General features: G+C 47.8%; 1 protein-coding gene across 3 annotated transcripts in view; it reads left to right on the forward strand.

Annotated features, from left to right (window-relative positions):
- The window catches only part of CTIF (cap binding complex dependent translation initiation factor), a 402,154-nt gene that overhangs the window by 356,466 nt on the left and 17,772 nt on the right, over positions 1 to 27,916 (forward strand). For all 3 annotated transcript variants that reach the window (XM_029059560.2, XM_039911489.1, XM_039911490.1), the window contains exon 10: positions 7,284 to 7,439. In XM_029059560.2, the coding sequence (XP_028915393.1) occupies positions 7,284 to 7,439 (156 nt within the window). The remainder of the gene's footprint in view (positions 1 to 7,283; positions 7,440 to 27,916) is intronic.

The following is a 27,916-nucleotide window of genomic DNA, read 5'->3' on the forward strand; positions in this document are numbered from 1 at the left end:
AAGTGGACTTGGGCCAAGGCAGTCACGTAAACCTGGCCAGGGTCACAAGCCCAATTCCTAGAAAGAATCCTATTGGAGGCAAGTAAGGCTTTTACCTATTTTGAAAACCACCCAAAGCCCTCGGCGTGCAATTTACAGGCTGCCAGCGCTCTGGTGTCCTGTTCGACGGGTCGTAGCGTCAAGGGGAAGACAGGAGAGTGGAGATGGATGGTCACCCGGTTACAGATGCCCAGAGCTTTCTGATCTCCCTTCCTAGCTGAACTTGGAAAGTCAGTGGCAGAACCCAAAGAGAACTCAGACACCTTCATTCTCATTTCTGGACCGAAGTCAGTAAACCATACTTCCTGCATTTTGGTAAAGGAAGGGCCCAGACAGCTATTCTTTAGTAGCCATTTTTAATGGTATTTGTTGAACGCTTACCATGGGGTAGATACAACTTAATCAGGCCAGGTATGGTCCCTGTCTCACATGGGGCTCCCAGTCTAAGCAGCAGGGAGAAGAGATATCGAATTCCCCATTTTACAGTTGAGGAAACCGAGGCACAGAGAAGTTAAGTGACTCATTCAGTGAACACACAGGAGGGGAATTAGCAAAGCTGGGATTGGAATCCAGGTCCTCTGACTCCATAGGTCCTTGTTTTTCCCACTACGCCATGCTGCTTCCCAGCTATTTGAATATCTTTTTTTATGGTATTTGTTAAGTGCTTACTATGTGCCAGGCACTTAGTAGATGCAAGCTAATTAGGTTGGATACAGCCTCTGTCCCACATAGGGCTTAGAGTCTTAATCCCCATTCCACAAATGAAGTAACGAGGCAAAAGTTAAGTGACTTGCCGAAGGTCACCCAACTGACAAGTGGTGGAGTCAGGATTAGAACTCAGGTCCTTCTGACTCCCAGGCCCAAGCTCTAACCACTAGACCATGTCATATCTCTGTTTCACTGTTTTCACTCTGTTCTTACTGGCGCTCATGAAATTCTCATGGGAAACGCCGCATAAGATGAGTAAAAATCACCAGTGGAGCATTCCACACTTATTGCCTCGCTACCCTCCTCCATCAGAAAAATTGCAAGCAATACCTGGATCCTCCCCTTTTAACCTTAGACTAAGAGCTCTACGCAGGACAGGGACTGTGTCCAATCTAATTAACTTGTACCTACCCCAGCGCATAAAACAGTGTTTGACACATAGTAAGTGCTTAATAAACACCATTGAAAAACAAAGCAAAACTCTTTGTCCTAGGTTAATAGGAGCAGCATGATCTCATGGAAAGAGCATGCCCCTGAGAGTCAGAGGACCTGTGTTCGAATCCCAGCTCCTCCACTTGCCTGCGTGTGACCTTTGATAAGTCATTTAATAATTATGGTATTTGTTAAGCTCTTACTATGTGCTAAGCACTGTTCTAAACTTCTCTGTGCCTCAGTGACCTCATCTGTAAAATGGAGATTCAATTCTTGTTCTCCTTCCTACTTAGACTGTAAACGCATTGTTGGGTTGGGAACATGTCTGCCAACTCTGTTGGATTGTACTCTCTCTCAAGCACTTAATACAGTGGCGAGAACACAGTCAGCACTCAATAAATATGATTGATTGATTCTCTTGTGAGCCCCATGTGGGACAGAACTGTCCCTGATTATCTTCCCCAGTGCTTAGAACAGTGCTTAATATTTAATAAGCATTTAACAAATACAACAATTATTATTATTATTAGAACACTTCAACAGTCATTTTTTTCAAACTAAAATCTCTTTTCCTTTCTTCGTGGTGCCCTTCTGCCTGTAGTGTGGTGCTATCAGCGATTCAGAACTCAAAACTACAGGCAGACGTCCAATTTTGTCTGTGTCAATAGGAGGGATTCATTGCAAATACAACATGAATACTCATCATTTCACCAGCAAGATCAGATTTCAATGGATTACAGCATCTTCCAACTGTCTCTTTATATCGTGGAAGGTCAGTGGCGGTTTTTAGAAGGATTTGGACAGTTGGACTGTTTCAGCCCTTTTGAAATATCATCATACTCAATATTCATGGAGAGACCCAGTGGGAAGGCTCTCACCAGAGGGAGAGAAGATTATGTATTCCTAAACTAAGGTTTTTGAATAAACATGCTGGGGGAGGGGAAGAGAGACAGGAAAACCAAAACCCAAAAGCAGCGCATACAGAAAGGTTGCAAATTTAAATCCCTAGGAAAAAAAACAATGGGTTGTAAGAGAATGAGCATATTTTTCATTTCCTAGTTATATGTTTGGTCTGCTTTAATCGATCAGTCGTATGTGTCGAGCACTTGCTGTAAGCAGATCACTGTACTAGGTGCTCGGAAGGGGTAGGTACATTCCCTACCCACAATGAGCTTATGGTCTAAAATCTACAGTCTGCAGTCTAGATGCTTTAATGGCATCTTTACCATACATTCTTCGCATCCATTTTACAAGAGTATTAATATTTTAAGCCAAGAGGAGAAAAGTCCTATGGTACATAAGGGCTTCAAAAATCATTCCACCCTCATCAGAGCCAACTGAGGAGTATATGCACTTCTGCCAAAACACGTGTGCTTTCACTGTGCGTCGTGCCTAGAGCGTCGTTCAGAAATTTAAGGAACCTTTGTCAGATAGGACAAGTCTCTTTGGGTAGAGTGATATCAGAAGAAACAGTTGTGAGGTTTTTTTGGTATTAAGTGCTTACTTTGGGTCAAACACTGTTCTAAGCTATGGGATAGATTCAAGTGAATTAGGTTGGGCACAGTCCCTGTCCTGCAAGGGGCTCATAGTAGGAGTTGTGTGCAAGCGTGTGGTGTCAGAACCAGTGAATACTACAGTCTGAGTTTTCCTCAATTCAAGTGTTTGCAATAACGTATCCCCTCATCATTGTCATTATCAGGTATTTATTGAATGTTTACTAAGTGCAGAGTACTGTACTAAGCACTTGGGAGGGTACAATACAACAGAATTGGAAGACACGTTCCCCTCCCACAATGTGTTTAGAGTATAGAGGGAGAGACAGACATTAATAGAAATGAAGCATATATAGTATGTATCATAGGAGAACCTGTCTCAATAAATGGAGTTGATTAAATGACCAAATTCAGAATACAACCTGTTTGAGTTCAGTGGAACCAGCAGAGGCAAGAGAAATCGAAGGAAATCACCTGAGTTACAGAAGTTGCTTCCACCCACTCATGAATGGAAGTGGCCCGGGATTAACAGCAAAGTCTTTTCAGAGCCGCCAATATAAAAAACTCACGAACAATAAGTTCATCCATGAACAATAACAGTGTCGCTCTGAAGAGGCCATCCATCCATCTATCCATCTATCTATCCATCCTTCTCTCCATCCCAGTATTCTGTCCCCTACTGAGGCATCAAAGCCTCCGTACTTAGCTCCTTCCCATTAAGGTATGAGGATTTTCTGAATACTGACTGGGTCTGTATTTCATACCAAGGGCAATATAAGGCATCTGTTTACATGAATCCCTTCACTCATCTCATTACACGTCCCTCATCCCAAAATAACTTCACAGTGATCTGCCTTAGTAATTGCTTACTGGGAATGGAAATCTCTTGGCGGTACTTGGAAGTTTTGAGATAGCAGAAGCCCCGTCCCTTTGGAGGAGAACAACCCATTTATCTCATTGGATGTGGGGGCTTGGGTATTAAGGAATTGCAGTTTGATGGGTGGGCAAGGATGATGTGGGTTTGCCTCCTTGGAGAAATTTTCAAAGTTGTAAGATGAAGTTTGTAATTTACCGCCTAGCTTCTCTCCAAGAGACGAGTCCATGAGCATTATTATTGTGTGTTTTTCTCATGCTTGCATGGAGATGTTTTTGGCTTTGTTCTGTTTGCCTCTGTGCCAGATCTCTTGTGGTTATCCGCAGCAGCTAAGGATTTCCCAGAATGCCTCGGGAAACCTGAGACATTGAATGGCTTTCAGAGTCTATTGATGTGGTCCAACAGAGGAAATAGCAATATGTCAATAAATATTTTTAGTTAGAAACCTGAATTGTAAATAGTTGTCGTAAGATTTGGAGAGTTTCTGAGAGGGAGTCTGCTCCAAATGAGGCCCTGTAGCAAAATAGCTGGTTTTGAATAGGCTGGCTACCAAATCTCGTTATGTCCAGGGAACAGCCATGGATTCCTGGTGGAAGCGGAGATGCTAGTAGTGGCCGGTTTCCACCAAAGATCCCTAGTCTAGTGGCAGAAGGCCTGTGATGTCAGTTCTGACTCCAGTGCTGATTCACTTTGTGTCTTGGGGCCAGCTATTTACCCTCTCTGGACATCAGCTTCCCTTATAGTAAATGGGGATAATAATACATATCTTCCAGGACCTTACAGAGATGTTACGTGTGTCCCTGCCCTCAAGGAGCTTCAGTGAACATTTTGGATGTATATAGGTACAGTGTGACCTTGTGGAAAGATAATAGGACTGAGACGCAGCGGACCTGGGTTCTACCCTTGGTGCTACCAGTTGCCTGCTGTGTGACCTTGCTCAAGTCATTTAACTTTTGGGGGGCTCACCTGTAAAATAGGAATGAAATACCTGTTCTCCCTTCCCCTTAGATTGTGAGCCCTACATGGGACAGGGACTGTGTCCTGATGATTTTTTGTCTCCCTAACATATAGCAGAGTATTTGGCACTTAGTAAGTGCTTGGAGAAGCAGCCTGGCTCAGTGGAAAGAGCCCGGGCTTCGGAGTCAGAGGTCATGAGTTTGACTCCCGGCTCTGCCACTTGTCAGCTGTGTGACTGTGGGCATGTCACTTAACTTCTCTGTGCCTCAATTCCCTCATCTGTAAAATGGGGATTAAAAGTGTGTGAGCCCCACGTGGGACAACCTGATTACCCTGTATCTCCCCCAGTGCTTAGAACAGTGTTCGGCACCTAGTAAGCGCTTAACAAAATACCAACATTAATAAATACCATTATTATTCTTATATCATTATTGTAATAGTAATACCAATTATTGAGCATCCACTTGGTGCAATACCCACTTTACTAGGCTCTTGGAAATATGAAATAATTAGCATGTTCTCTGCCCTCAGGGAGTTTACATTCTAACAGGAGAGACAAACATAAATAATTGAGCCACCATATATTCATAAATGCTAAGGACTGTGTAAATAAAGCTGAATAATGCTAGTATAATAGTAGACGTAGCTACTGGAAAGAGTCCAGGCTTGGGAGTCACAGGACCTATGTTCTAATCCTGGCTCTGCCACTTGCCTGCTGTGTGCTCTTGGGTATGCCATTCAACTTCTCTGTGCCTCAGTTTCCTCATCTCTAAAATGGGGGATTCAATATCTGTTCACCCTCCTATTTAGATTGGAAGCCTCATATGGGACAGGGACTGTGTCTGACATGATTTTCTCATCTCTAACCCAGGGCTTAAAACAGTGCTTGACACATAGAAAGCACTTAACAAATACCAAAATTATTATTGTTAGACATAACCAGCTTGAACAAAATGCAAAGATATATAATTGAAAAAGTGAAATATTCAGAGACGGGGGGAAAATAAAGGGCAGACAGAGGGCCAGTTCTTAGCATCTCTGGAGCCAGGTGAAGTTGTCCTGCAAGACTTGAAGAAGAGCAGTCTGGAATGTTTACATGAAATCATGAGCATGGTTTGATGGGGGGAGCGCTTAGAACAGTGCCTGGTACATAGTAAGCACTTAACAAATGCCACAATTATCATTATTATTAAATGGCCCAGAGATTGGGGAGACCCAAGTCACATGCAAGGGGATGACAAGTACGCTTGGCTGATCAGACTAGGGAGCACCTTCTTGAGGGCAGCCGGAGATGAAGGCAGGTAGATAAAGGAAGACATGAGGTGCTGGAGGATCATAAAATCCATGGAGGTGGAAGTACTGTTTCCCCTCCATGGGCCACTATCCCCTTCAGTGGGGTGGAGAGTTCTTGCCCACACTACTTGCGTGTTTTAAAGGTATTTCTTAAGCACTTACTGTGTTCCGGGTACTGTATTAAGCTCTAGGGTAGATGTAAGCTAATCAGGTCGGGCATAGTCCATGTCCCACCTGGGACTCATAAGCTTAGTCCCTATTTTGCAGATGAGGTAACTGAGGAACAGAGAAGTGGAGTGACTTGCCCAAGGTCACAAAGCAGACAAGCGGAGGAGCCGGGATTAGAAACCAAGTCCTTCTGACTCCAAAGCTCATGCTCTATCCACTAGGCCATGCTGCTTCTCTGAGGCCTAGAATCTAAGGCCCTGTTTTAGAGAATTCTAGAATATTCAGCTGGCACGCAAAGAAATAAGACTTTTATCGATCAAGCAATGGTATTTATTGAGTGCCAGTTGAGAATTCTAGATTTCTCTAAAAAAGGGCCCTAGATTCTACTTTTTGAGTAATATATAAATTATACAACTATTTTTATATACTATATAAAATATATATTATATACTATATTATAGTATTTATTGAGTGCTTACTATGACCAGAGCATTGTGCTAAGCATTTGAGAGTGCAGCATAACAGAGTTGGTAGTCACAATCACTGCCCACAACTATTTTGCAGTCTTTAGAAGGAGACACGTTAAAATAATTTAGGGATATGTGTATTAGTGCTGAGGGCTGAAGGTGGGGTGGATATCAAGTGCTAAGAGTGTCCAGATCCAAGTGCATAGGTGACCAAGACGGGAGAGGGATCTTCCGTCTGAGTCTGCTGCAAAAAAACAAAACGTGGCCCACTCCAGACTGCAGCTAGTCATCAATTAGTGAGTCCATTCACGTCTGATTTGGTGTCAGTCAATCAGTTGCAATCATTGAGCGCTTACTGTGTGTGCAGCACAGTACTAAGCGCTTGAGAGAGTACAATATATCAGAGTTGGTAGACACGTTCCTTGCCCACAACGAGCTTCCAGTCCGGGGTTGAACCCGGTCCCACCTCACCATTCTAACCCAAAGCTCCCCTCCAGAACTGAGGACCTGGGCCAGGTTTTCCCAGTCCGAGCTGCTGGCTCTGAAGTAACGTGGCGACGTACTTTCGTGCATTTCCTTTGACTGACTTGGCTGTGTTGAAATACCAGTCGGGATATTCATGTTGCGCAACATCTATGTCTTTTTCTCTTTTTGAAAATTCTGGTCTTTTTTTCTCCCTCCTCAATTATTATCCACCTGCCCTTTTAACAGACTCTCTTTGTTTCGTATTTCCCAATTTCACTTTCCTCTTATGCCATCCTTATCCCCTTCTCCTCACCTCCTATCCCCCGTCCCCTCCATCCTCTGTGCCGAAGGTAGACTGATGTGCCCTTTGTTATCTCCCCTCTGCAGAAAGACTTCACCATTCGGGAGGAGCTGCAGCAGAAGGACGTAGAGCGCTGGCTGGGTTTCATTACCTTCCTCTGCGAAGTGTTTGGCACCATGAGGAGCAGTACTGGGGAGCCCTTCCGAGTCCTCGTCTGCCCCATCTACACCTGCCTCAGGGAGGTAATCACACCCTTTCTCTCGCTGCTAGATCCACATCCACGCGTGGCTTCTTCAGCTCCCTGACTCCTGCAGTGTTCTGCAAACTGTTGTCTCCATTGCCCTAGAATTCAGGGTTTTTTTGTAGCATCTCCTCAGGAGAGGTTTTAATGAGAAGAGTGATCTTTGTGGTTTTTGTTAAGTGCAAACCGTGTGCTAAGCACTGAGGTAGATGCAAGATAATCAGATTGGGCAGAGTCCCAGTCCCACGTGGAGTTCACAGTCCAAGGGAGAGGGGGACAGGTCTTTCATCCCCTTTTTGCAGTTGTGGAAACTGAAGTCCAGAGAAGTTAAATGATGTGGCCCAAGTCACACAGCATGTAAGTGGCAGAGCCAAGATTAGAACCCAGGTTCCTTGCCTCACAGGCTTGTGCTCTTTTCACTAAGCCACACTGTTTTATGCTTTTTATTAGGTAGCCCAGAGGCAGGAGAATGGGCTAAATGACCCCTCAAGGTTCCTTCCTGGCCTGGAATTCTAGAGTTCTGTGATTCAGGGTTTTGTGATTCCATCCCCCTCCTGAATTCTAAGTCCAAACCCCTGCCATCCTGCAGTTCCTTGCCCCAACCCTGCTCCTCTGTAGCGGTGGACAGAGCTGCCTCACTCTCTGTCACATCTTTTTACTTGTCTGCATGCAGCTCAGCCTGAATTGCAGCAAAGACATCGGGGCCAGGAAGCTTCTAAAATGGTGTGGTGGTATGAAAAGAGGAAAGATGTGCTTGGGAAAATAAAAAAGAGGAGGGCTCAAACATAAGTGAGAGATCCGGAGAAAGCCACATCCCCATAAATCCTCAGGTAGAACACAAGTGCAAAAACAAGCCTCTGTTGAACGTCTGTTGAAAGCAAGAGTGAGAAAACTCTTTGCCCTCCACCGGTTTCCACTCGTATGTATTTATTTATTGTGTAGAGTTGTTTTTCACAGTTTAGCTGAGTCCCCTTCAGAAAAAGCCACCCGTGTCAAGCATTGGTTTGTGACCGGCACCTTTGCAACAAGGTGGCGGGCCTCCCTCCCCACCCAGCAAGCCGGAGGACCAACAGAACTGCTTTCTCTCCTGCTCGGTAGGGAAGGGGAGCACAGTCTGGGGCCCCCAGGTCATAGTCATTGCCCCATCGGGGAAGAGGCCGAAAAGGAAAAGGGAAAGTTGCTCCCTAGAGCCTCTCTTTGGATTTGCTTCCAAAGGAGATGCTCGAATTCAAGAGGTCCGTTGAGTAGAGAAGCAGTGTGGCCTAATGGAAAGAGCACGGGCCTGGGAGTCGGAAGACCTGGATTCTAATTCTGGCTCCTCCATTTGTCTTCTGTGTGACCTTGGGCAAGTCACTTTACTTCTCTGTGCCTCACTTTCCTCATCTGTAAAATGGGGATTAAGACTGTGAGCCCTATGTGGGGCAGGGACTGTATCTAACCTGATTATCTTGTATTTACCCCAGTACAGTGCCTGGCACATATAAGCACCTAACAAATAACATTTAAAAAAAAAAAAACCCAGCATCCAGTCTGAGGCTTTTCTTTCAAGAGCAGTAGCTTCAAGGTGGTCACTGTCCCCAGAAGGAATTCTGGGATCAGGGACACCACTGTCATTGAGGCAGCTGGGAGCAGCTTCTCCGAAGCCCCTAGAGATTGAGGGGACCATTCTTGGGGTCCATAGTCCTCCCCCAAAGAACAGCAGAAGGGCCCTCTTCCCACAGAGGATGTGACTTACACCAGAAACCCCAAAGTTTCTTGGTTTGAGGTTTGGAACATGTGCATTGGGTGCCCACAGAGTGCATGCTTCGGCTCCAAGAGTACAAGTCCCAGCATCCCCTTGGGTTGCAAGCTTCTATCTCGCTTCTTCCACCATGGTCCAAAAGAGGGAAGAGATGGGCTCTAAAACATGTCAGAGTGTGGTCAAGACAGTACAGTCTTTGTGAAGCTGGAAGGAGTCAGATATTCAGCCTAACAGGCAGGCCCCAGTCCTGGATTTCAGAAGAATTTCATGCTAGTTCCTGGCCCTCCCATGGACCCAGTGGGCTTGTTTCTTCTTCACACCAAGAAGAATGTTAGCAACACTCCCTCCCGGAGGAGTTTTTCTCCTTCAGTCACCACTCCTCCTTGCCCCAGTATTTTATAATTAATTGGACTAGAGAATTATTTGGAGACTATGCCTCTTCCCCCCTCTCCCCTTCTTCTCCTCCCCTTTTCTTCCCATCACCTCTTCCACTCCCTCCCCTTAATCTTCCCCACTATACTTTTGACTTCCAAGTCTGTGATTATGTCTCCATCTGCACAAGGCATGCCTTACAGCAGGCTGAAAAATGTTCTCAGATTTCACCTGTGGCTTTCCCGGGCACATTAATAGCAGTTCTAGAGGTAGTATTTGTTTAGCACCCACTTTGGTGCAGGGCATTGTACTAGGCCCTTAGGAAAGACGGAACTGCAAAGTGACATATTCCTTGCCCGCAAGGAGCTTATACTTTTAGAAGGGAGACAGACATAAAATTACTTGTGAAAGTGGTCCAAATGAACCATTGAGTACACATAAATACATTCAGGAGAGCTGAGGATGGAGAGATCTGAGGTCTCGAGTGGCTCATTTTGGCTGAGGAGATGGTACGATGGCTCAAGGGGCTGGGAGATTAATTGAGGAAGACTTGTTGGAGGTGGTAGGGGAACTGGACGAGCAGTGTGGTCTAGTGGAAAGAGCACAGGCCTGGAAGTCAGAGGACCTGGGTTCTAATACCGGCTCCACCAGTAGCCTGTTGTATGACTTTGGACAGGTAATTTCACTTCTCTGGACCTAGGTTTCTTCATCTTCAAAATGGGGATTCAATACCTGCTCTCCCTCCTACTCAGACTCTGAACCCCATGTGGGACAGGGAATGTGTGCTACCTGTTTACCTTGTATCTATCCCAGTGCTTAGGACAGTGCTTGGTGCAAAATAAGCCCCTAACAAATATAATAATAATGAGGATAATAATAATAATTGACACTTTCTGTGTCAATTCATCCCAGAGGGGCAGAAAACCAAATGAGTGAGCTTGAGCAGGGCGTCTCTTTGCTGTGAGACTTTATCCTAATACACATCTCCCCTCTGCCCCAGGATACCACTTAATTGACAGCTGCCACTCAGGTTCCTCCAAGCTCTGAGCTGCCCCCTTCCCGCACTGCAACCTGCCTAGATCCTGCAGTCTGCTTTGAACTTCCATGAGAGCGGAAGCGAGGCTGGGGTGAGTGGAGAAGCAGGCATCACTCTCCGTCCATCAGACAGATGTGCTGATGTCAGGATGCTCCGAGCAGGCCCCAGACGGAAACGAAGACTCATGGCTCCAAAACCGTTAATCTCTTCGGCCTAATGCCATCCCTGCTAACGTTAGATCCGGGGCTTAGCCCAGGTTTGGGACAGAGACAGATTTTTCCAAAGTAAAATGATCTTCGTTTTGTCCCGAGCAGCTTCAGGCAATCAATTGATAAGTGAATGGGGCAGAGTATTTGGAGAGTACGGTACAGTAGACTTGGTAGACACGATCCCTGAGCACAGGGAGCTTACGGTCTAGATGAGGAGGCAGACATTCAAAGAAATTTCAGGTAGCGATAATAATAATAATTCTGGTATTTGTTAAGCACTTACTATGTGCCAGGCACTGTTCTAAGTGCTGGGGGTAGATACAAGATAACCGGTTTGGACACAGTTCCTATCCCACATAGGGCACACAGTCTTAATCTTCATTTTACAGATGAGGGATTGGAGGCCCAGAGAAGTGAAATGACTTGCCCAAGATCATACAGCAGACAAGTGGTGGAGCCGGAATTAGAACCCAGGTCCTTCTGACTCTCTGGCTTGTAATCAGGCCACTAGGCCACGTGGAGTATAAGGATATATAGGTTTCAGTCAGGTCTGCAGCTACCATCTATGTTCAGGTTCTTGGCTCAGTGGAAAGAGCACGGGCTTTGGAGTCAGAGGTCATGAGTTCGAATCCCAGCTCTGCCACTTGTCAGCTGTGTGACTGTGGGCAAGTCACAACTTCTCTGTGCCTCAGTTATCTCATCTGTAAAATGGGGATTAAGACTGTGAGCCCCACGTGGGACAACCTGATTCCCCTGTGTCTACCCCAGCGCTTAGAACAGTGCTCTGCACATAGTAAGCGCTTAACAAATACCAACATTATTATTATTATTATTCTCCACTAGTGGTATAGCCCCCATCCCTTATTTCTGGGTATTCCACCCTTCTTCTCCTCAGTGAGGTGTGGGTTGACTCATGGATGTAATCTCCCCACTTCAGCAGCATCCTCAAACATGAAGGATCAGTGGTCCTTGGAGAGGGAGATGATCCTTACTGGTGATGGTGAAAGGATCGTCTTCATCCTGCCGGCCGGCTATTCAACTGGGAAAGGGACTTAAAAGAGTTCCGAAAAACTCCCGAGGGTAGCCAAACTCAGTTAGTTCCTGGAACATTTGGCTGAACTTGTAGAGTGGTCAGGTATATGCTTTGGGTAAAGCATCAACCAATATAGGTCGTATCCCTGGGGTGGGTGAATCATGGAGTGTCTGTAGGAGGCAGGAAGAATTTCCCAAATAAAAACATGCAGGAAAGAGACGTTTCGCTTCCCCAGGGTACGGATGAGCCCCTCGTGACTCCCAGCACCCCTGATTCCAAACACCGTCTTCCCAGAGGGCATTTCACCTGCGATTCTGGGTCCGCTCAGGTTGTCCCATTTTTAGCCGTTGAGTCCAGAGGACTGAGGTGCTCTCTGGGGTGGGGGCCAGGCCGGACACTGAGGGTCAGGGACATCACCAGGATGCTCAGAGAGGATGTGGCCGTGAGCCCGGAGCAAAATGGGATTTTTGCTGAGATTTGGCCAACATCTGTTTCTTGGTGAGGGTTTTTTGTTGTTGTTGTTATTTGGTTTTGTGCTTTTTTAAAGCCGTTTTGGCAGCCTCCGTTAGATGACCCAAGGGGAGACCATTCAGGAGGCAGCCTCTGACCTAAACAACTAAAGAGGCAAAACGCTTCCACACTACCCTCCCCAGCAACTCCCCAGCCACTGATCTGGAATCAGTTTAACCCACCTCTCTGGTATCTCAGTAGGGTTACCCCCAGAACTGGACCCCAGATGTGAATATGCCTTCAGCCCTCATATTTGAGCCAGGTTGGCTCTCTTGATCGGGTTTTCCAATTCTCTTGGCAGCATTTTCTGCTCCCTGCTCCCGCCTTCCCGGCCTCACCCAGCTATTTCCTCCCCCTTCTCCTGGGTGTGTAAACCCCTGGAGATTGGGGCTTATCCGGTGCTCTGCCTGGACATCTATTAGGTCAAGCTCTATTCATCCTGTGCTGTGATGTCATGTCTGTGCCAGAAACAATTCAGGGTCTGTTTTCTCCTCTTTTTCTCGTTTTTCAGTCTCTCTTAACCTCCTCCCTCTCCAACCTCTCCTGTTTCCCTCCCTTTTTTCCCTTTCTCCTTTTTTCCTTTTGGGTCATCTCCCCAAATCCCTGGCCGCCTCCTCCCTCCCTTCCCCGATCCCCTCCCTTAACATCCACCTCCCTTAAGGGTTCCTGGTCTCTCAGCCAATTTCTCCTCTTAATCTCTTTTCCTGTGCCTCCTTTTTAGCGTCGGCAGCTCCGTCAGAGGTCACTGAGGGAGTCAGGGAGAGGAAGAGGGATGTGGGGTGCTCTTTGGAGTGGAAATCTCTCTTCCCTTCCCCCCTGAAGCCTCCTCTAAGAAGGTCCCTTCCTGTCCTCCCCACCATCGCTCTTCCCCTGTCGCCCTCAGGCCCCTTTCGTCTCCAGAGTCTGTTGGCACCTTAATCATTGCTGTGATGGCTGGATGGGACAGGTCGTGTATGTCCTGTGTGTGTTTGTGGTGGGGGAGGTGTATGCTGGGGCGGGGGCCGGGGGGAGGAGCTGACACATAGACATCCGGGGAATTGGGTGGACTAAGCTGAGAATCCATTCTGCTGGCTAATGAGAAGAGGAGGCCTGAGGTCAGCAAGGCAGCGACTCCCGGAAGGGAAATGGACTCCTACAACAATGAGTGAACCGCGGTTTTTTTCCCTCATGTCCAATCCTTTGCATTGTTTGTGCTCGGGGGGAAATGTGACCTTGGAAAGAGTAAAGTGAAGGGGGTGTGGGTGGGGAGTCTTTGGAATTTCTTAGAGCAAAAAGGAGTGTGAGGTGCTGCTCACTCAAGCCAACTGCATTTCCAACCTTCTCCCTGCCCTGTACACCCTAGGAGAATCCACAGGGCTTTATAATAATTGTGATACTCGTTAAGTGCTTACTATTCATTCAATAGTATTTATTGAGCGCTTACTCTGTGCAGAGCACTGTACTAAGCGCTTGGAATGTACAAGTCTGCAACAGATAGAGACAGTCCCTGCCCTTTGACGCGCTTACAGTCTAATCACGGGCTTACAGTCTAATCACGGGCTTACAGTCTAATCATGTGCCAAGCACTGTGCTAAGTGCTGGAGTGGATACGAGCAAATCCGGTTGGACACAGTCCCTGTCCCACACGGGGCTCACAGTCTTAATCCCCATTTTACAGATGAGGTAACTGAGACACAGATCATTGAAGTGACTTGCTCAGGGTCACCCAGCAGATAAGTGGTGCAGCTGGGATTAGAACCCAGGTCTTTCTGACTCCCAGACCCATACTCTATCCACTAGGCCACGTTGCTGAATCGATACCACTCCAGTCAGTCAATCACTAGTATTTATTTATCTCTTACTCCTTGTAGATCACCGCTCTAAGCCCTCAGGAGGCTACAGTACAACAGAGTTGGTAATCAGGATACCTGCCCTCAAGGAGCTTACAATTTAGCGCCAATGGGAAGAAGACAGCCCAAGTTCCCTCTTAACAGTTGGGGAAATTGAGGCTCTGAGAGGCCAGATGTTCTTCCCCCCGAAAAAAAGGTTGTCTACCTGACTCCTTACCTTGAGCACTGCTGTCCCTGTCCAGAGGACCACTATAGGAACATAGAAGATGCTTTTGTGCTGGTTGTTGAGTAATCCAGAAGAATCTCCCCAGGCTCTTTGCCATTCTGCCAACAATGGGTCCGGCCGGTGAATGGGATGTCAGAACGCTCACCCCCGGCCTTCCAGGGGGAAATTTCATTTATTTTCTTCAAGCTATGCGTAGGTGGTCCCCTGGAGCTGGATCAGCAGAGGGGGCCCTATTTGGCCAACGCAGAGTGTTGTAATGCAGCAGATCTCAAAATACAGCCAGGCAAGGTTCTCATAGAGCCTTGCATTTTGATTCCACCAAACCTCTAGCCCCGCAGGCATTTTTACCGGCCCATAACAGTTTCCTCGGCCCTTGCCGTGACTGTCCCAGTCCTAGCCAGGACAGGCTGCACCAGACCAGTTTCAGACTCACTGGGAAATGGGGACTTCCCACTCACCTGTAAGTCAGACACCCTACTCCAACCTGCTTTGGCTAACAGTTGGTGAGGGGAAGCCCGATCGCAGCACTGGTCCAATCAGTCATGAAGCGGTGGGGTTTATTCAGCGCTTTCTCCCTTGAGAATCAGCGTGGCCTAGTGGAAAGAGCATGGGCCTGGTAGTCAGAAGGACCTGGGTTCTAATCCCAGCTCTGCCACTTGCCTGCTGTGTGACCTCGGGCAAATCACCTCCCTTCTCTGGGCCTCAGTGACCTCAATGGTAAAATAGGGATTAAGACTGTGAGCCCCTTGTGACACAGGGACTGTGTTCAACCTGATCAGCTTGTATCACCCCAGTGCTTAGCAGAGTGCCTGGCCCATAGTAAGCATTTAATAAATGCCACAAAAAGTGCTTAGTAAGGTGCTCTGCACAAAGAATTTGGGAAAATACAAAAGAGTAGGTAAGCACAATCCCTGACCTCCAGAAATTTACACTCCAGTGAGGAGCTTACAATCTAGTGGTCCAGGGGCACTCTTCATATTGCCACGATGCCAAGACTCTCTTTTACGCTCAATGAACACTTTTTAATCCAAAGAACTCAGCAGTCTGTAGTTGAAAGTTCGAACCCAGATCTGGAGGCCCAGGTACTGGTTGTTACTCTGACTTGCGTATTTTTTTCCCAGAGCTTAGTACAGTGCTCCATAATAATAAGAATGGTATTTGTTAGGCGCTCACTGTGTGTCAAGCACTGTTCTAATGTACCTATATGCATGGTAAATTAGGGTAATACTGTTACTTCTGCCGTCAACAAAATCCCAGGCTGGATCTCTGGCCCGGTGTGTGGTGACATACCGAAAGTTGCCTGCCTGGTCCTGGAGCCAGAGACACGGGATGTCTGCTCAAGCCCGGTAGTCCCCTCTCTCCCTGAGCCTGGAGGCCCATAACCAGGCAGGGAACCATCCATCTATCTGGGCACCCGAGTCCCTCAGTCAAGTCACTGAGCGGAATCTTATTGCAATTGCGGGACCTTGGATTTCAAGCCCTGGTCATACCAGCAGCCCGTCTAACAGCTCTGAGATCAACGGAGTCGAGTCCTTGTCCACTTTTATTCCGCTTCTTTAGTGCCCTCAGTCTGGTTTCTTGTGCAGTAGAAGTTCTCTCGGGGCTTGGTGCTGAGGGCCTGGGTGAAACTGCAAGGTTGCTCTAAGGGCTTGAGAAAAACCGTGGTACTAACCTCCCTTCCTCCCCACTCTGTGTGGTCTCCTCATTCCTAATGTGAAAAGTCTCGTGTCTGAGAACCCTGGTGAAAAGCCAGTTTCTCGTGGGGAGAGATTCAGTCTCTGTTCTACATTGTGCGTGTCCACTGGGATATTGTGTTCGTGGGCTCAACAGTGAGACTTTTCAGTGCAGGAACGGCCCTAGCGATCTGCTCCTCCCCCTCCTCTGTGGTTTTAGCGGAGAGATCTCCTGTTTTAAAAAGTTCCCTCAAATTCTTTGTATCCTGTTTTGTCTTCCACCAAAGCTGAAACTCACGGGGCCTATTATAATCTGGACTGAAATGATTGGGCTCTGCCGTGTAATCTTCCCCAATCATAACGTTGTAATTTCCTTCTCTGAGCCTCTCGGCTAATTTTATGTCCCACGGCATCTAGCGAAAGCAGGACCTTCGGAGTCCAAGGGGGTTTGAACTCTGAGTAATTTCCCAAATACAGAGACTGGGGATGAGATAAGGTTTAGAAGTGCAAAGCCCCAATACGTTTTCCTTGGCCATCAATGAAGTAGGTCTCTGGAGTTTTTTATTATTATTATTATCGTTATTATTCAATCACCGACTTTCTACATTTATTATTTTTGAATGTCAGTACTTGAAGATGAATGTTTACCTTTCCAGAGAGCCCACAATAATGATTACCCAAGCGTGAGTCCTGTACCAGCTGCAACCTTCTCACAGCTGCCCCCTTCTCCTTTCTTTTCCCTTTCCTTCGCCACCCCTCCTCCCCCACGCCCCCCACGCCCCCGGAAGCTAATTGGAGCAGCAGGGGACAGCTTTGGTTAAAAATCCCCTCACATTTAAAGGGTGGTCCTGCAGAGCATAGCTTCCCATCTTCTCCACAAGCTAGCAAGTGAGAACTGGCTTAACTTGTAGCATATGGGGCTTAGACCAGCTGAAAGAAGACCAAGTGGCTTGTTGAGGGAAATTGAAAAATATCCATCCCTGAAGGTCTGTGGGAGGAGGATAGGGCTGTACCTGTCGGGGATGGCTAAGGGTAGCCTGACAGGAGGCAGGGGGATGGACTATGAACTCTTATGGTCCCTTCCTCCTGGAGAATTAATCGGATCTATGTTACAGCTGCACTCTTGTCGATTCTTTGGCCAGTCATCTCAGAAATCCCTTGGAGGACTGGAGCCTTGGCCCAAGGAAACTCTAGCCTGCTCTTGGGGCTCAAAGGTTCTGAGTGACAGGCTGGGCCATAAAGTCATAAAATGCCAGAAATGTACATTCTCCACTCTCCCTCCCTCTCCCTACTCATCTCCACCTTGCATAAGGTTCAAGAACGCTTCAGGTATGCCTGCAAGTTTTCCAGACACTTCTAAATCCAGTGTGTCCCCTCGACCTCCACCTCCTCCTCCTACCCATCCTCTCCTATCCCTGACAACCTCAGAAAACAAGAAAACCCAAGGATCCGTCTGCAGCCGGGCCCTACAGAAGCCCCTCCCACCAAACTCTCCCCTCACAGAGTGCCACGAAAACTAAACCCAAAAGAATGTAGGAAAGAAGCAGAGGATATTGGCCTCTTCCAAGTTGAGTTTCTTTAGTGTCTTGTTTCCTTTCAGCCGTGGGTGTGTCTTCCCAGGAAAAGGAAATAGCAGAATCCTAGGAGGGTGGGAACATGGGGAGGAGGAAGGAAAGGGGAAAGCAGACAGTTCCCTTATTGTATTCACGGCCTCATCCATTGCCCAGGGTAGGTCCCAGGCAGCCTGCAGCCCACGTAGAACTTAATCTGCCCAATTTATGTAGATTTCTGTAGAGTGAGTAACTCCCTTAACCCCAGGCAGCTCACTAGACTGAATTCTGCTGGTGGACATTAGAGAAACAGGAAGAGCTGATAATCTGGTCACTGGGACTCAGTGTTTATCTTCTTCCTGTAGACCAGGTTGTTAGAAGCAGGGTGATGACTCTAAGCAGGGAATGGAAGAGAGCCTCCTATTTATCTTGGGGTAACGGGAGGGAGTGATGTTACAGAGCCACGAGCCCTCCAGACTCAACCCAATCCGAGTTCCAGGGACGGGCAAGAGAATTGGAAAATCAATCAGTGGTCTCACATGGAAGATCGAGCTATGCAGTACCAGGACCCTGTGGGGAGAGAAAACGGGCCCCGGACCGAACGTTGACGGACAACAGAAAATCGCCCCGATCTCTCAGCATTTGTGCAAAGACTAAGATGTGGGTTTGTACTTTCCTTACCAAGTTTTTCCAGCTGCCTCTACGGTGTGCCTGGGAGGTGACAGCCCTGAGCCCAGAGCCCCATGCAGTGGACAGTGGGACCCATTCCCTAATTCCCCGTCAAGCGATCGGAACCTTTTGTGCGAAGGCCTCAGAGCATCTTCTGGTTGCCAAGCCCCCAGAATCTCGGGGGAGGCAGACAAGGGTGGACAGCCTTTTTTCGCGGGCTGAGTAGTTGAGGCTCTAGATAGCCAGGGTCAAGTCTGGGCAAGAGGACTTATGTGTCAGATGGTTCTGCAGTCATGGCTGAGATATAGTTGGTCCAGGCGACAGCTTGTAGCCGTGCCTTCCGTCCCAAGGCTCCACAAGAGCCACCCAATTTCTGAAGTGAAGTGAATTTGCGGAAATGTGATGATGGGAGAGGAGATTGGGGCAGGGAGGCAGAGGGAAAGAGACAACAGCCGACTCTTAATGACTGACCTACTTAGCCATGCAGAACTAGAAAGGAACCCTACAGAACAGGTACCCAAGGAATGAAGAATTGGGTTGTTTTGTTTCTAATAAGGCAGAGAAGCGGTGAGGTCGAGGAGCAGCATGGTCTAATGGATAAAAGCCCGGGTCTGGGAGTCAGAAGGACCTGGGTTCTAATCCCGGCTCTGCCACTGTTCTGCTGTGTGACCTTGAGCAAGTCACTTAACTTCTCTGTGCCTCAGTTACCTCATCTGTGAAATGGGGATTAAGACTGTGGGCCCCACGGGGGACATGGACTGTGTCCAGCCTGATTATCTTGCATCTACCCCAGCACTTACGAGGGTGCCTGGAATATAGTAAGTGCTTAACAAATACCACAATCATTGCTATTATTTTTTTATTAACCTTGACTGAACTGTCCACATTAATCCTTAACATCTAGGACTGAAATTCATTCCCTTCTAGAGTGTTCTGATTCTGAGTGTTCAGAGTTTTAGAATCTTTTGTTATGTTTTACATTTTGCTCTGCGAAAGAAGAATAATGTGAGGGAGCCCAGTGCACAAGGGGATTATACAAAATGAATCACTTCAGCTTTCTGAGTGCCCTGTCCAACAACCCTGAGCTTTTGATTCTTTTGAGGTATGACATGCTCTCAGGAAAATACATGCTTTTTTCTTTTGGGGCTCTCAGTAAGAGAGAGAAAACAAGACCTGGACCGATCCGTGACGGACAACAGAAAGTTGTCCCGATCTCTCAGTATTTGTGCAAAGACTGAGGTGCGGTTTTGCACTCTCCTCACTGCGTTTTCCCAGCTGCCTCCATGGCCATTTGGGCATTGGATAAACATATGGATGCTGACTTTTGTTTCTTTTCCTTAATGTGGAATGTCACCATTTTTACTTGGAAAAAAAAAAGTTTTAAAGGGATCATTGAACTCCCCTGAATTTAAACAAACACCAGTTCATCTTCTTTTGGTAAGACCCCCACCTCCATCACTTGTTCGGGGCCTTTTAATTAGTCTAGTGGTTTGTTTGTTTTTCTTTCATTTTAAAGAAAAATGTAATCTAACCGTTTACCTTGCTTTAGCAAGACATCAGTAGCTAAAGTATTCAATTAGAGAGGAGTAGCAGGGCAGGTATTAAAATACAATCGGGGTTTTCCGAGTTTCTCGAAGTAATATGAAAATCCACCCAATGTCTCTCACTTTTCTGAGGTATTTGTATGGGGGAGTGAATCCTGGGATCCTAGGTCACAATCTTTGTGTAATCATCCCCTCACAGGAGATTCAGTCGGAGCTGCTGCTGTCTGCCTTGTGGAGGAGGTGCAGGGCAGTTTAGGGGGAGGGGGTGAGCAAGAGAAAGAGGAGGGGGAGCTCAGGCATGGCTCGATGAGGCTGACAGTTGCTTCCTCCCCCCCACCCACCCACAGAGTCCTTAGCCCAAGATCCAGCACCGAGACAGCCTTCACCTCCTCCACTCCAGGGCTCCCTCCTCCCAGTCCCGATTATCTCCTGGGGCCACGCTGTGTAATTTAGAAAAATATTCTAGCTCTGTAATTAACGTCTGAACTTCAAGAGGGTAGTCCCTGCTGCAGAGCAGTGCTAAGATGGGGGAGAGAGACAGAGGGGCAGCGAGAGTGCAGAGTGTGTGTGTGTGTGAGTGAGAGAGAGAGCTGTGCCAAACTGTGGGGTATGTAGTTCAGAGGGGGCTGCGGGGAGGAGGGGGAGTAACAGTGCATATTTAGGAGAAGAATCATCAATCCTGCCAGGAATCCACAAAGCCCCACCAGAGTCCTTGGGTCTGGAGCCGATCCAGACCCAAGCAGAGCAGACCCTCAGGCTCTGCTCCTGACAGGCAAGCACCCATCCCCTTGCCCCAGGGGCCCCAAGCCAGACTAGGCCCAGCCTGAGCCCCAGGCCCGGCACAATCGAGACCACTTCTGAGCTCCCAGGGAGGGAAAGCCCCCACTCCTCCAGGGCTCAGGAGACCCCCAGAGCAGCCTGTTCAGGCCTGAGGGGTCTGCACCACATAACCCTTTCTGCTGGGGTTAAGATTGGGAGCTTCCCTTACCGCTCCCCCGCCCCCAAACCACAGGACTTCTCAGCCAGTGTCAGTGAGGGAACTGCTCCGTGGCTAATTTAGAGGGCAGATTTAGAGCCAACAGAAAGTCACGGATGAGGCTAGCTGACGCTCGGCAGCAGCGACACCGAGAGCGGAGACGGGGAAGCATGTCTGGGTTCACTTGCCCCTCTGCAGCCTCTCCCACCCTGGCTCGCCCCTCTTTGTATCTCCTCGGACCTCTTCAAGATCCTGGGCTGTCCAAGGTGAACAGGCAGACGTAGAGACCAAATTGCAGTTCAGACCCGAGATTTCAGATCTCCTAAATAGACCTACCCAGGCTTAGATTCAACTGGCCAAGATGGCATGTTCCTCAGCGGCTCCATTGGGATTGGAGTGGTTCTCACCTGCAAACGGCCTGGCTCGGCCGTTTGTGCTCGGGCCCCAGCGGGGAAATCGGGGGCCAAGGCAGTGGCAGAGAAGGTCCTGGCATGGGAGCCCAACAGTTCTTGATCGTTCACGACCTAACCTAATTGTTCGTAACTCCCAGTGGTTGCCCATCCACTTTTGTATCAAACAAAAACTCCTCACCACTGGCTTTAAAGCACTCCATCACCTTGCCCCATCCTGCCTCACCTCACTTCTCTCCCTCTACAACCCAGCCCGTACACTTCGCTCTTCTAGTGCTAACCTTCTTATAGTTCCTTGACTTTGCCTAGTTCTCCCCCGAACCCTAACTCACGTCCTGCCTCTGGCCTGGAATGCCTGCCTTCCCTCCTCAAATCCAACATACAGTTACTCTTCCCCCCGCACTTCAAAGTCTTATTGAAGGCACATCTCCTCCAAGAGGCCTTCCTAGACTAAACCCCACTTTTTCTCATTTCCCACTCCCTTCTGTGTCGCCCTGACTCGCTCTCTTTTCTCTTCCCCCCTCCCAGTCTCACAGCACTCGTATACAGATAATAATAATAATAATAATGTTGGTATTTGTTAAGCGCTTACTATGTGCCGAGCACTGTTCTAAGCGCTGGGGTAGACACAGGGGAATCAGGTTGCCCCACGTGGGGCTCACAGTCTTAATCCCCATTTTACAGATGAGGGAACTGAGACACCGAGAAGTTAAGTGACTTGCCCAAAGTCACACAGCTGGCAAGTGGCAGAGCTGGGGTTCGAACCCATGACCTCTGACTCCAAAGCCCGTGCTCTTTCCAGTGAGCTACGCTGCTTCTCTATCTATATTTATTTTCTAATGATGTCTGTCTCCCCCCTTTAGACTGTAAGCTTGTTGTGGGCAGGGAATGTCATTGTTTCTTCTTGTACTGTACTTTCCCAAGCACCTAGTACAATGCTCTCTGCATACAGTAAGCACTCAATAAATATGATTGAATGAAAGAGTGAAATGACCTGCAGATAAACGAGGTCCTTGGCTTCTCTTCTTCCTCCCTTCTGCCTGACTTTGCCCAACTCCAGTCAGTCAATCATATTTTTGAACTCTTACTGTTGAAAAGCACCGTGTTTAGCACTTGGGAGAGTACAGTATGACAATATACACATTCCCTGCCCACGATAAGTTACAGTCTAGAGCGGGAGACAGATATTAATATAGAGTAGGCTTTGTTGCTTCTCCTCCCCGCCCCTCCTGCTCCTCCAGAGCTGCTCCTCTGGGCTGGGGAAGAAGGGTATGGACCTTGTTTGGGGGAGCTGGGCAGGAGGTAGAAGGAGGAAAGATTCCTCAGAAGCAGCATGGCCTAGTGGATAGAGCATGGACTTGGGAACCTGGGTTCTAATCCCAGCTCCATCACTTGTCTGCTATGTGACCTTGGTTAAGTCACTTAAATTCTCTGAGCCTCAGTTCCCTCATCTTTAAAATGAGGATTAATGCTGTGAGCCCCATGAACCTGATTAGCTTTCATCTACCCCAGTGATTAGGACAGTGCCTGGAACATAATAAGCTCTTAAATACCTTTAAAAAGAATTCAACAAAAATACCCTTCCAAACTGTCCGACTGGAGCTGTTACCCAAAATGAAATTCATCCCAGTCTCCATGTCTCTCTTCCCTGCCCCCTCTACCCTCCCATGGCCATGATAATCAGGAGCAAATGTCCTGAATCAATCAATTGATGGCATTTATTGAATGCTTTCAGTGTGCAGAGCCCTGCATTTGGAGAGTACAGTTGTCAGCTGCGTGACTTTGGGCAAGTCACTTCACTTCTCTGGGCCTCAGTTACCCCATCTGTAAAATGGGGATTAAGACTGTGAGCCCCATGTGAGACAACCTGATTACTTTGTATCTATCCCAGCACTTAGAACAGTAATAATAATAATAATGATGTTGGTATTTGTTAAGCGCTTACTATGTGCAGAGCACTGTTCTAAGCACTGGGGGAGATACAGGGTAATCAGGTTGTCCCACGTGAGGCTCACAGTTAATCCCCATTTTACAGATGAGGTAACTGAGGCACAGAGAAGTGAAGTGACTCGCCCACAGTCACACAGCTGACAAGTGGCAGAGCCGGGAGTCGAACCCATGACCTCTGACTCCGAAGCCCAGGCTCTTTCCACTGAGCCACGTAGTAAACGCTTAACAAATACCATCATTTATTTTTTATTTTATTTACGGCTCAGTAACCAGTCGTATTTATTGAGCACTTTCTGTGTGCCGAGCACTGTACTAAGTGCTTGGAAAGTACAATTCGGCAACAGAGACAATCCCTACCCAACAACGGGCTCACAGTCTAGAGAGGGGAGACAGATAACAAAACAAAACAAGTAGACAGGCATCACTACCATAAAAATAGGAACCTTAGAAAAATGCACATCATTAATAAAATAGAGCAGTAAATATGTACAAATGTAAACATATTTGTATGTGTACATAAATATACCCAGTAGAGTAGGTAGACACGATCCCTGCCCTCAAGGAACTTTCAGACTAGAAGGGTTGGTGAGGGGGAGAGTTCTGTTAGGAAGGGACTTCAGGATCTCAGATCATCATAACTATTTGTTGAGCGACGACTGTGCCCAAAGCACCATGCTGGACTCTTGGGAGCAGACGTTAGGAGTAGAAAACATGGCCCGAACATTTAGTTCTTTGTTTTAGTGAATGTGAGAAAGAGAGGCAGGGAGATGCACCCTGAGCTGGCATGATGGGGTTGAGGGGATTCGAATCCGGAAATCTATAGTTTAGTGGAGTGGTGGATGACAGCCCTTTGAGGTCATAGTCCAAGAACTGGTTTTGGGGTTCTCCGTCAACACAGGTCCGGAGCCGAGCGGGGCTGGGTCTTGATTCCACCACCCTAGCCCGCAGCCTCCTTTCCCGCTCGGCCCCTTATGGGAAGCTCCTCTGAGCACCTCTTTCATCCCCCGGAAGTCCTGAGGCGAGAGGGTAAGAGGACATAAAGTCCCTGCTCCCACCTCCACCCCACCTAAGCCCGGGAGGCAGCCTCCGAGATATCGCCACCATCGCTTCTCAGCCGGTCAGCCTCCCGTGGCTACCAAACGGGTTTCTCCTCAGCAGTGAGCAAGCAGAGCGGGAGAAGAGTCTCACGTGCTGTGGGTCAGAGTGACTGTGCTTGGTAATAAATAGTCTTACAACAATGCGCAACTTCCTGCCAAGCAGGAACGTCGTTAATAACTTTGTAATGAGCTGCAGGGGAGTCGGCGGCGCCTGTCACTTGAACTCTTGTTTTGTTTGCTGCACGATACAAAGGGAGAGGGGGTGGATTTAGGAAGAGAAGAGGGTGCATCTCCGTCAGGGCTTTTGTGGTGGAAAGAAAAAAAGAAAGGAAAATTCTGGATCCCTCTCCTTATTTCCCAACCCTCCCTATGCCAATTAAAAAGTAAAAAAATAGTGAATCTAAAACCAGAAAATTGGATCTGAGATCCTGGGAGATTCTTCCCAGTGAAGCCCTGACCAAAGCTTCCCAAATTTCTGGGTAATCACCCCACCCTCAGCCCCACGGCACTTATGTACATAACTATGAGTTATATACGACAAATTATTCATTTTAATGTTTATAAACTGTAAGCTCATCATGGACAAGGAACGTGTCTATTCTATTGTACTCTCCCAAGTGCTTAGGGCAGTGCTCTGCGCACAGTAAGCACTCAATAAATACCATTGATTGATTGATTGATTCTGGGGTTCAGACCTCTGCAGGTAACCCAATCTTCTGCGTAGAGCAGAAGGGCTGTGGCCTCGTAGGATCTGAGTCAAGATGTGTAACCTTTCCGGACCGCCTTTCAACCTACTGGGAAAGGCAGGGGGATTGCTTACCTGGCTGGGTCTCAGGTAAACTCATGAGTTAGACTGTAAGCTCCTTCTAGGTAGCGATCATGCTGGCCAACCCTATTAAATTGTACTTTTCCAAGCGCTTCGTACAGTGATGTGCACTTCATAAGCACTCAGTAAATATCATTGATTGACAGTTAGTAATAAGATCACTTTGAGATGCTCTACCTTATCCAAAAATTTACTGCGTTGACCCAAGGCACCAGCCCCCCACTAAAGCCCCCAGTAATATTCAGATGGAAGGTGGTTATGTAGGTCTTTCTGTTTGTAGCTGATCTCAAGACACTTTAATAACTCTGATATTTGTTAAGCTGTACTAAGTGCTGGGATAGACACAAGATAATCAGGTCCCACATGGGGCTCACAGTCTAAACAGGAGGGAGAATAAGCATTGAATCCCCGTTTTATAAATGAGGTAACTTGGGCACAGAGAAGTGACTTGACCAAGGTCACATGGCAGCTAAGTGGCTGAGCCAGGATTAGAACCCAGGTTCCCAACAGCACTGAGTAGGAGGTTGTTAGTGTTGTCCCAAGTCACAGAGGCAGAAACAGGGACACGAGTAAGTGGCCTTCCTGGTCAACCTCTAAGGGAGAGAAGAGCTGGGGTTAGAATTCCCCCAGTCCTATTACTTGTTATCCTCCCCAGCCTCTCTTGCTGTTGGATCAGTGCCATAGATTTTAGGACAGGTGGCTTCTTTCTCTTATCCATCTTTATTCAAGAATCTCAAAGCACCTGATTACATGTTTTTATAGTATTTGCTAAACGCTTACTCTGTGCCAGGCACTGTATTAAGCACTGAGGTAGATACAAGCTAATCAGGCTGGACACAGTCCATGTCTCATATGGAGCTCACAGTCTTAATCCCCATTTTACAGTTGAGAGAGCAGAGGCACAGAGAAGTGAAGTGACTTGCTCAAGGTTACACAGCAGACAAGTGGCGAAGCCAGGAGTAGAACCCAGATCCTCCTGACTCCCAGACCCGTGCTCCATGAGCTAGGCCACCCTGCTTCTCGGAGTAATGCAGTCATCCTCCTGATCAGACCAGAGAGGGTACACACCTTGACCCAGGACACCCAGTAAAGTCATTATCAGGTGTAAGAGGCCAGACCCAGATATCTTTAGCTCTGGACTGCTCTCCTTTCCCATTTGGGTGAGCTTAGAAGTGTGTGCCCAGATCTCAGAAGACTTGTTTGTATTTGCCCCCTCTGCCCTCTAAAGTTTAAAAGAGCAGTGAAATGGAGTGGATTCTTTGTGTGTTAGTTACGTCTTCCCTTCCTGGTTCCCTCTCCGAAGAACAATTGCTGCCAAATGGGATTTTCTGGGTGGAGTAGGCCCTTCTCATTTCTCTGTAGTACTCAGAAGTTTCATCAAGAATCCTGCCCATGGCCCTCAGAAGCAAGGTGGCCCATCAGTTCTGAAAGAGAAAAGGAATCCAAGGAGGCTTGCAGATAACCAGTTGCCCCTCTGCCCAAGAGCAGATGTCACTGATCGTAAAGCAAATAGAAAGAAAGTTTGCGTTCGATTTCATTCGCTCTTTGGAACGTGAAATCGTTTCGTGATCTCTCTGGGGAGTAAGGTAGAGAGAGAGCTCCGTTGTGATTTCATTTGCTCTCTGGAATGTGATTTCATTCACTCTCTGGAACTTGGAATCATTTGGTGATCTCTGTGGGTTGTGAGGTCGAAAGAGAGCTTGCCTCCGATTTCATTCTCTCTCTGGAACGAGGAATCATCTGGTGATCTCTGTGGAAAGTGTGGTAGAAAGAAAGCTCGCATTCGATTTCATTTGCTCTGTGGAACAAAGCTCTGTCCAGTGATCTCTGTGGGGTGTGGGACTGCCCGGTGGCCCTTTGAAAGACTGGATTAGGGACTCCAGGAAGGCCAGAGTGGCTCTCATTACACTTAACACACTCTTTCCTGGAGTGGACCCCATGGAGTTTACGTTCACGGTCAAAGGAAACATTGCGCGCCCAGAGACCTGCGGGGCATTCCGGTTTCCTAGCAGAGACTGGCAGAGCCTGTCTCTGGCTAAGTGGCATAAAAATTGGTGGTGGGAGGGGATGTCCCGAATCGTCCCTTCACACCCTTCCCCCCAACACCCCCCCCCCCAAACCCCACCCAGAGTGTTTGCAGCGTCTCCTTCCGGTCCGCAGTAAGGAGCCTGCACAAAGGAAGAGGGAAAGTTCTTTCGCAAGCAAGGCTGGGTATATTATGTGACCAGCCTGTCAAATTCTGGCATGCGGCTTGTCCTGTTAGGAAATCAAGTAGACTCTTTGTCTGCTCTCCAGCAGAGCCACTTCTCTCTCTGCACTCATTTGGTCCGTACGAGGAACTGACTCAAGTGGGTAAAGGGAAGTCCTCCCTCTGACCACCGAGGCCTCTCGGTGACTGTCCCAGGCCGCAAAGGAGCTGTGCTCCGCTGTCCGTCTGCCTGGCCTCTGTCTGTAAGGCCCCTCTTCCAAATTCCCAGCCTGCCTTGTTAGACTGGTGCCTCTCTGCTCATCTGCTGCCAAAAGGCAGTGAGTGTGATTCCTGCACTGAGGTTCCTGCTCCCTCTGTTTCACCTCCTTTCCTACCCAGATAGAAAGACCTCTCTTCTTCAAAACCCCCACATGCGTCAAACCGCACATTTGCGTGCACACAGGAGTCCTGCGAGCTGTATTCAGTTGTTTTGGACCCCAGAGTCATTCAGATCTTATCAGCGTTCCAGTGGCAATTGTACTTACGTGCCAGACATTGCACTAAGCACTGGGGTAGATACAAACTAATCAGTTTGGACACAGTCCCTGTCCCACATGGGGCTTATAGTCTTAACCCCAT

This window comes from Ornithorhynchus anatinus, chromosome 3 (assembly GCF_004115215.2).
Source record: "Ornithorhynchus anatinus isolate Pmale09 chromosome 3, mOrnAna1.pri.v4, whole genome shotgun sequence".
NCBI classification, from domain to species: Eukaryota; Metazoa; Chordata; class Mammalia; order Monotremata; family Ornithorhynchidae; genus Ornithorhynchus; species Ornithorhynchus anatinus.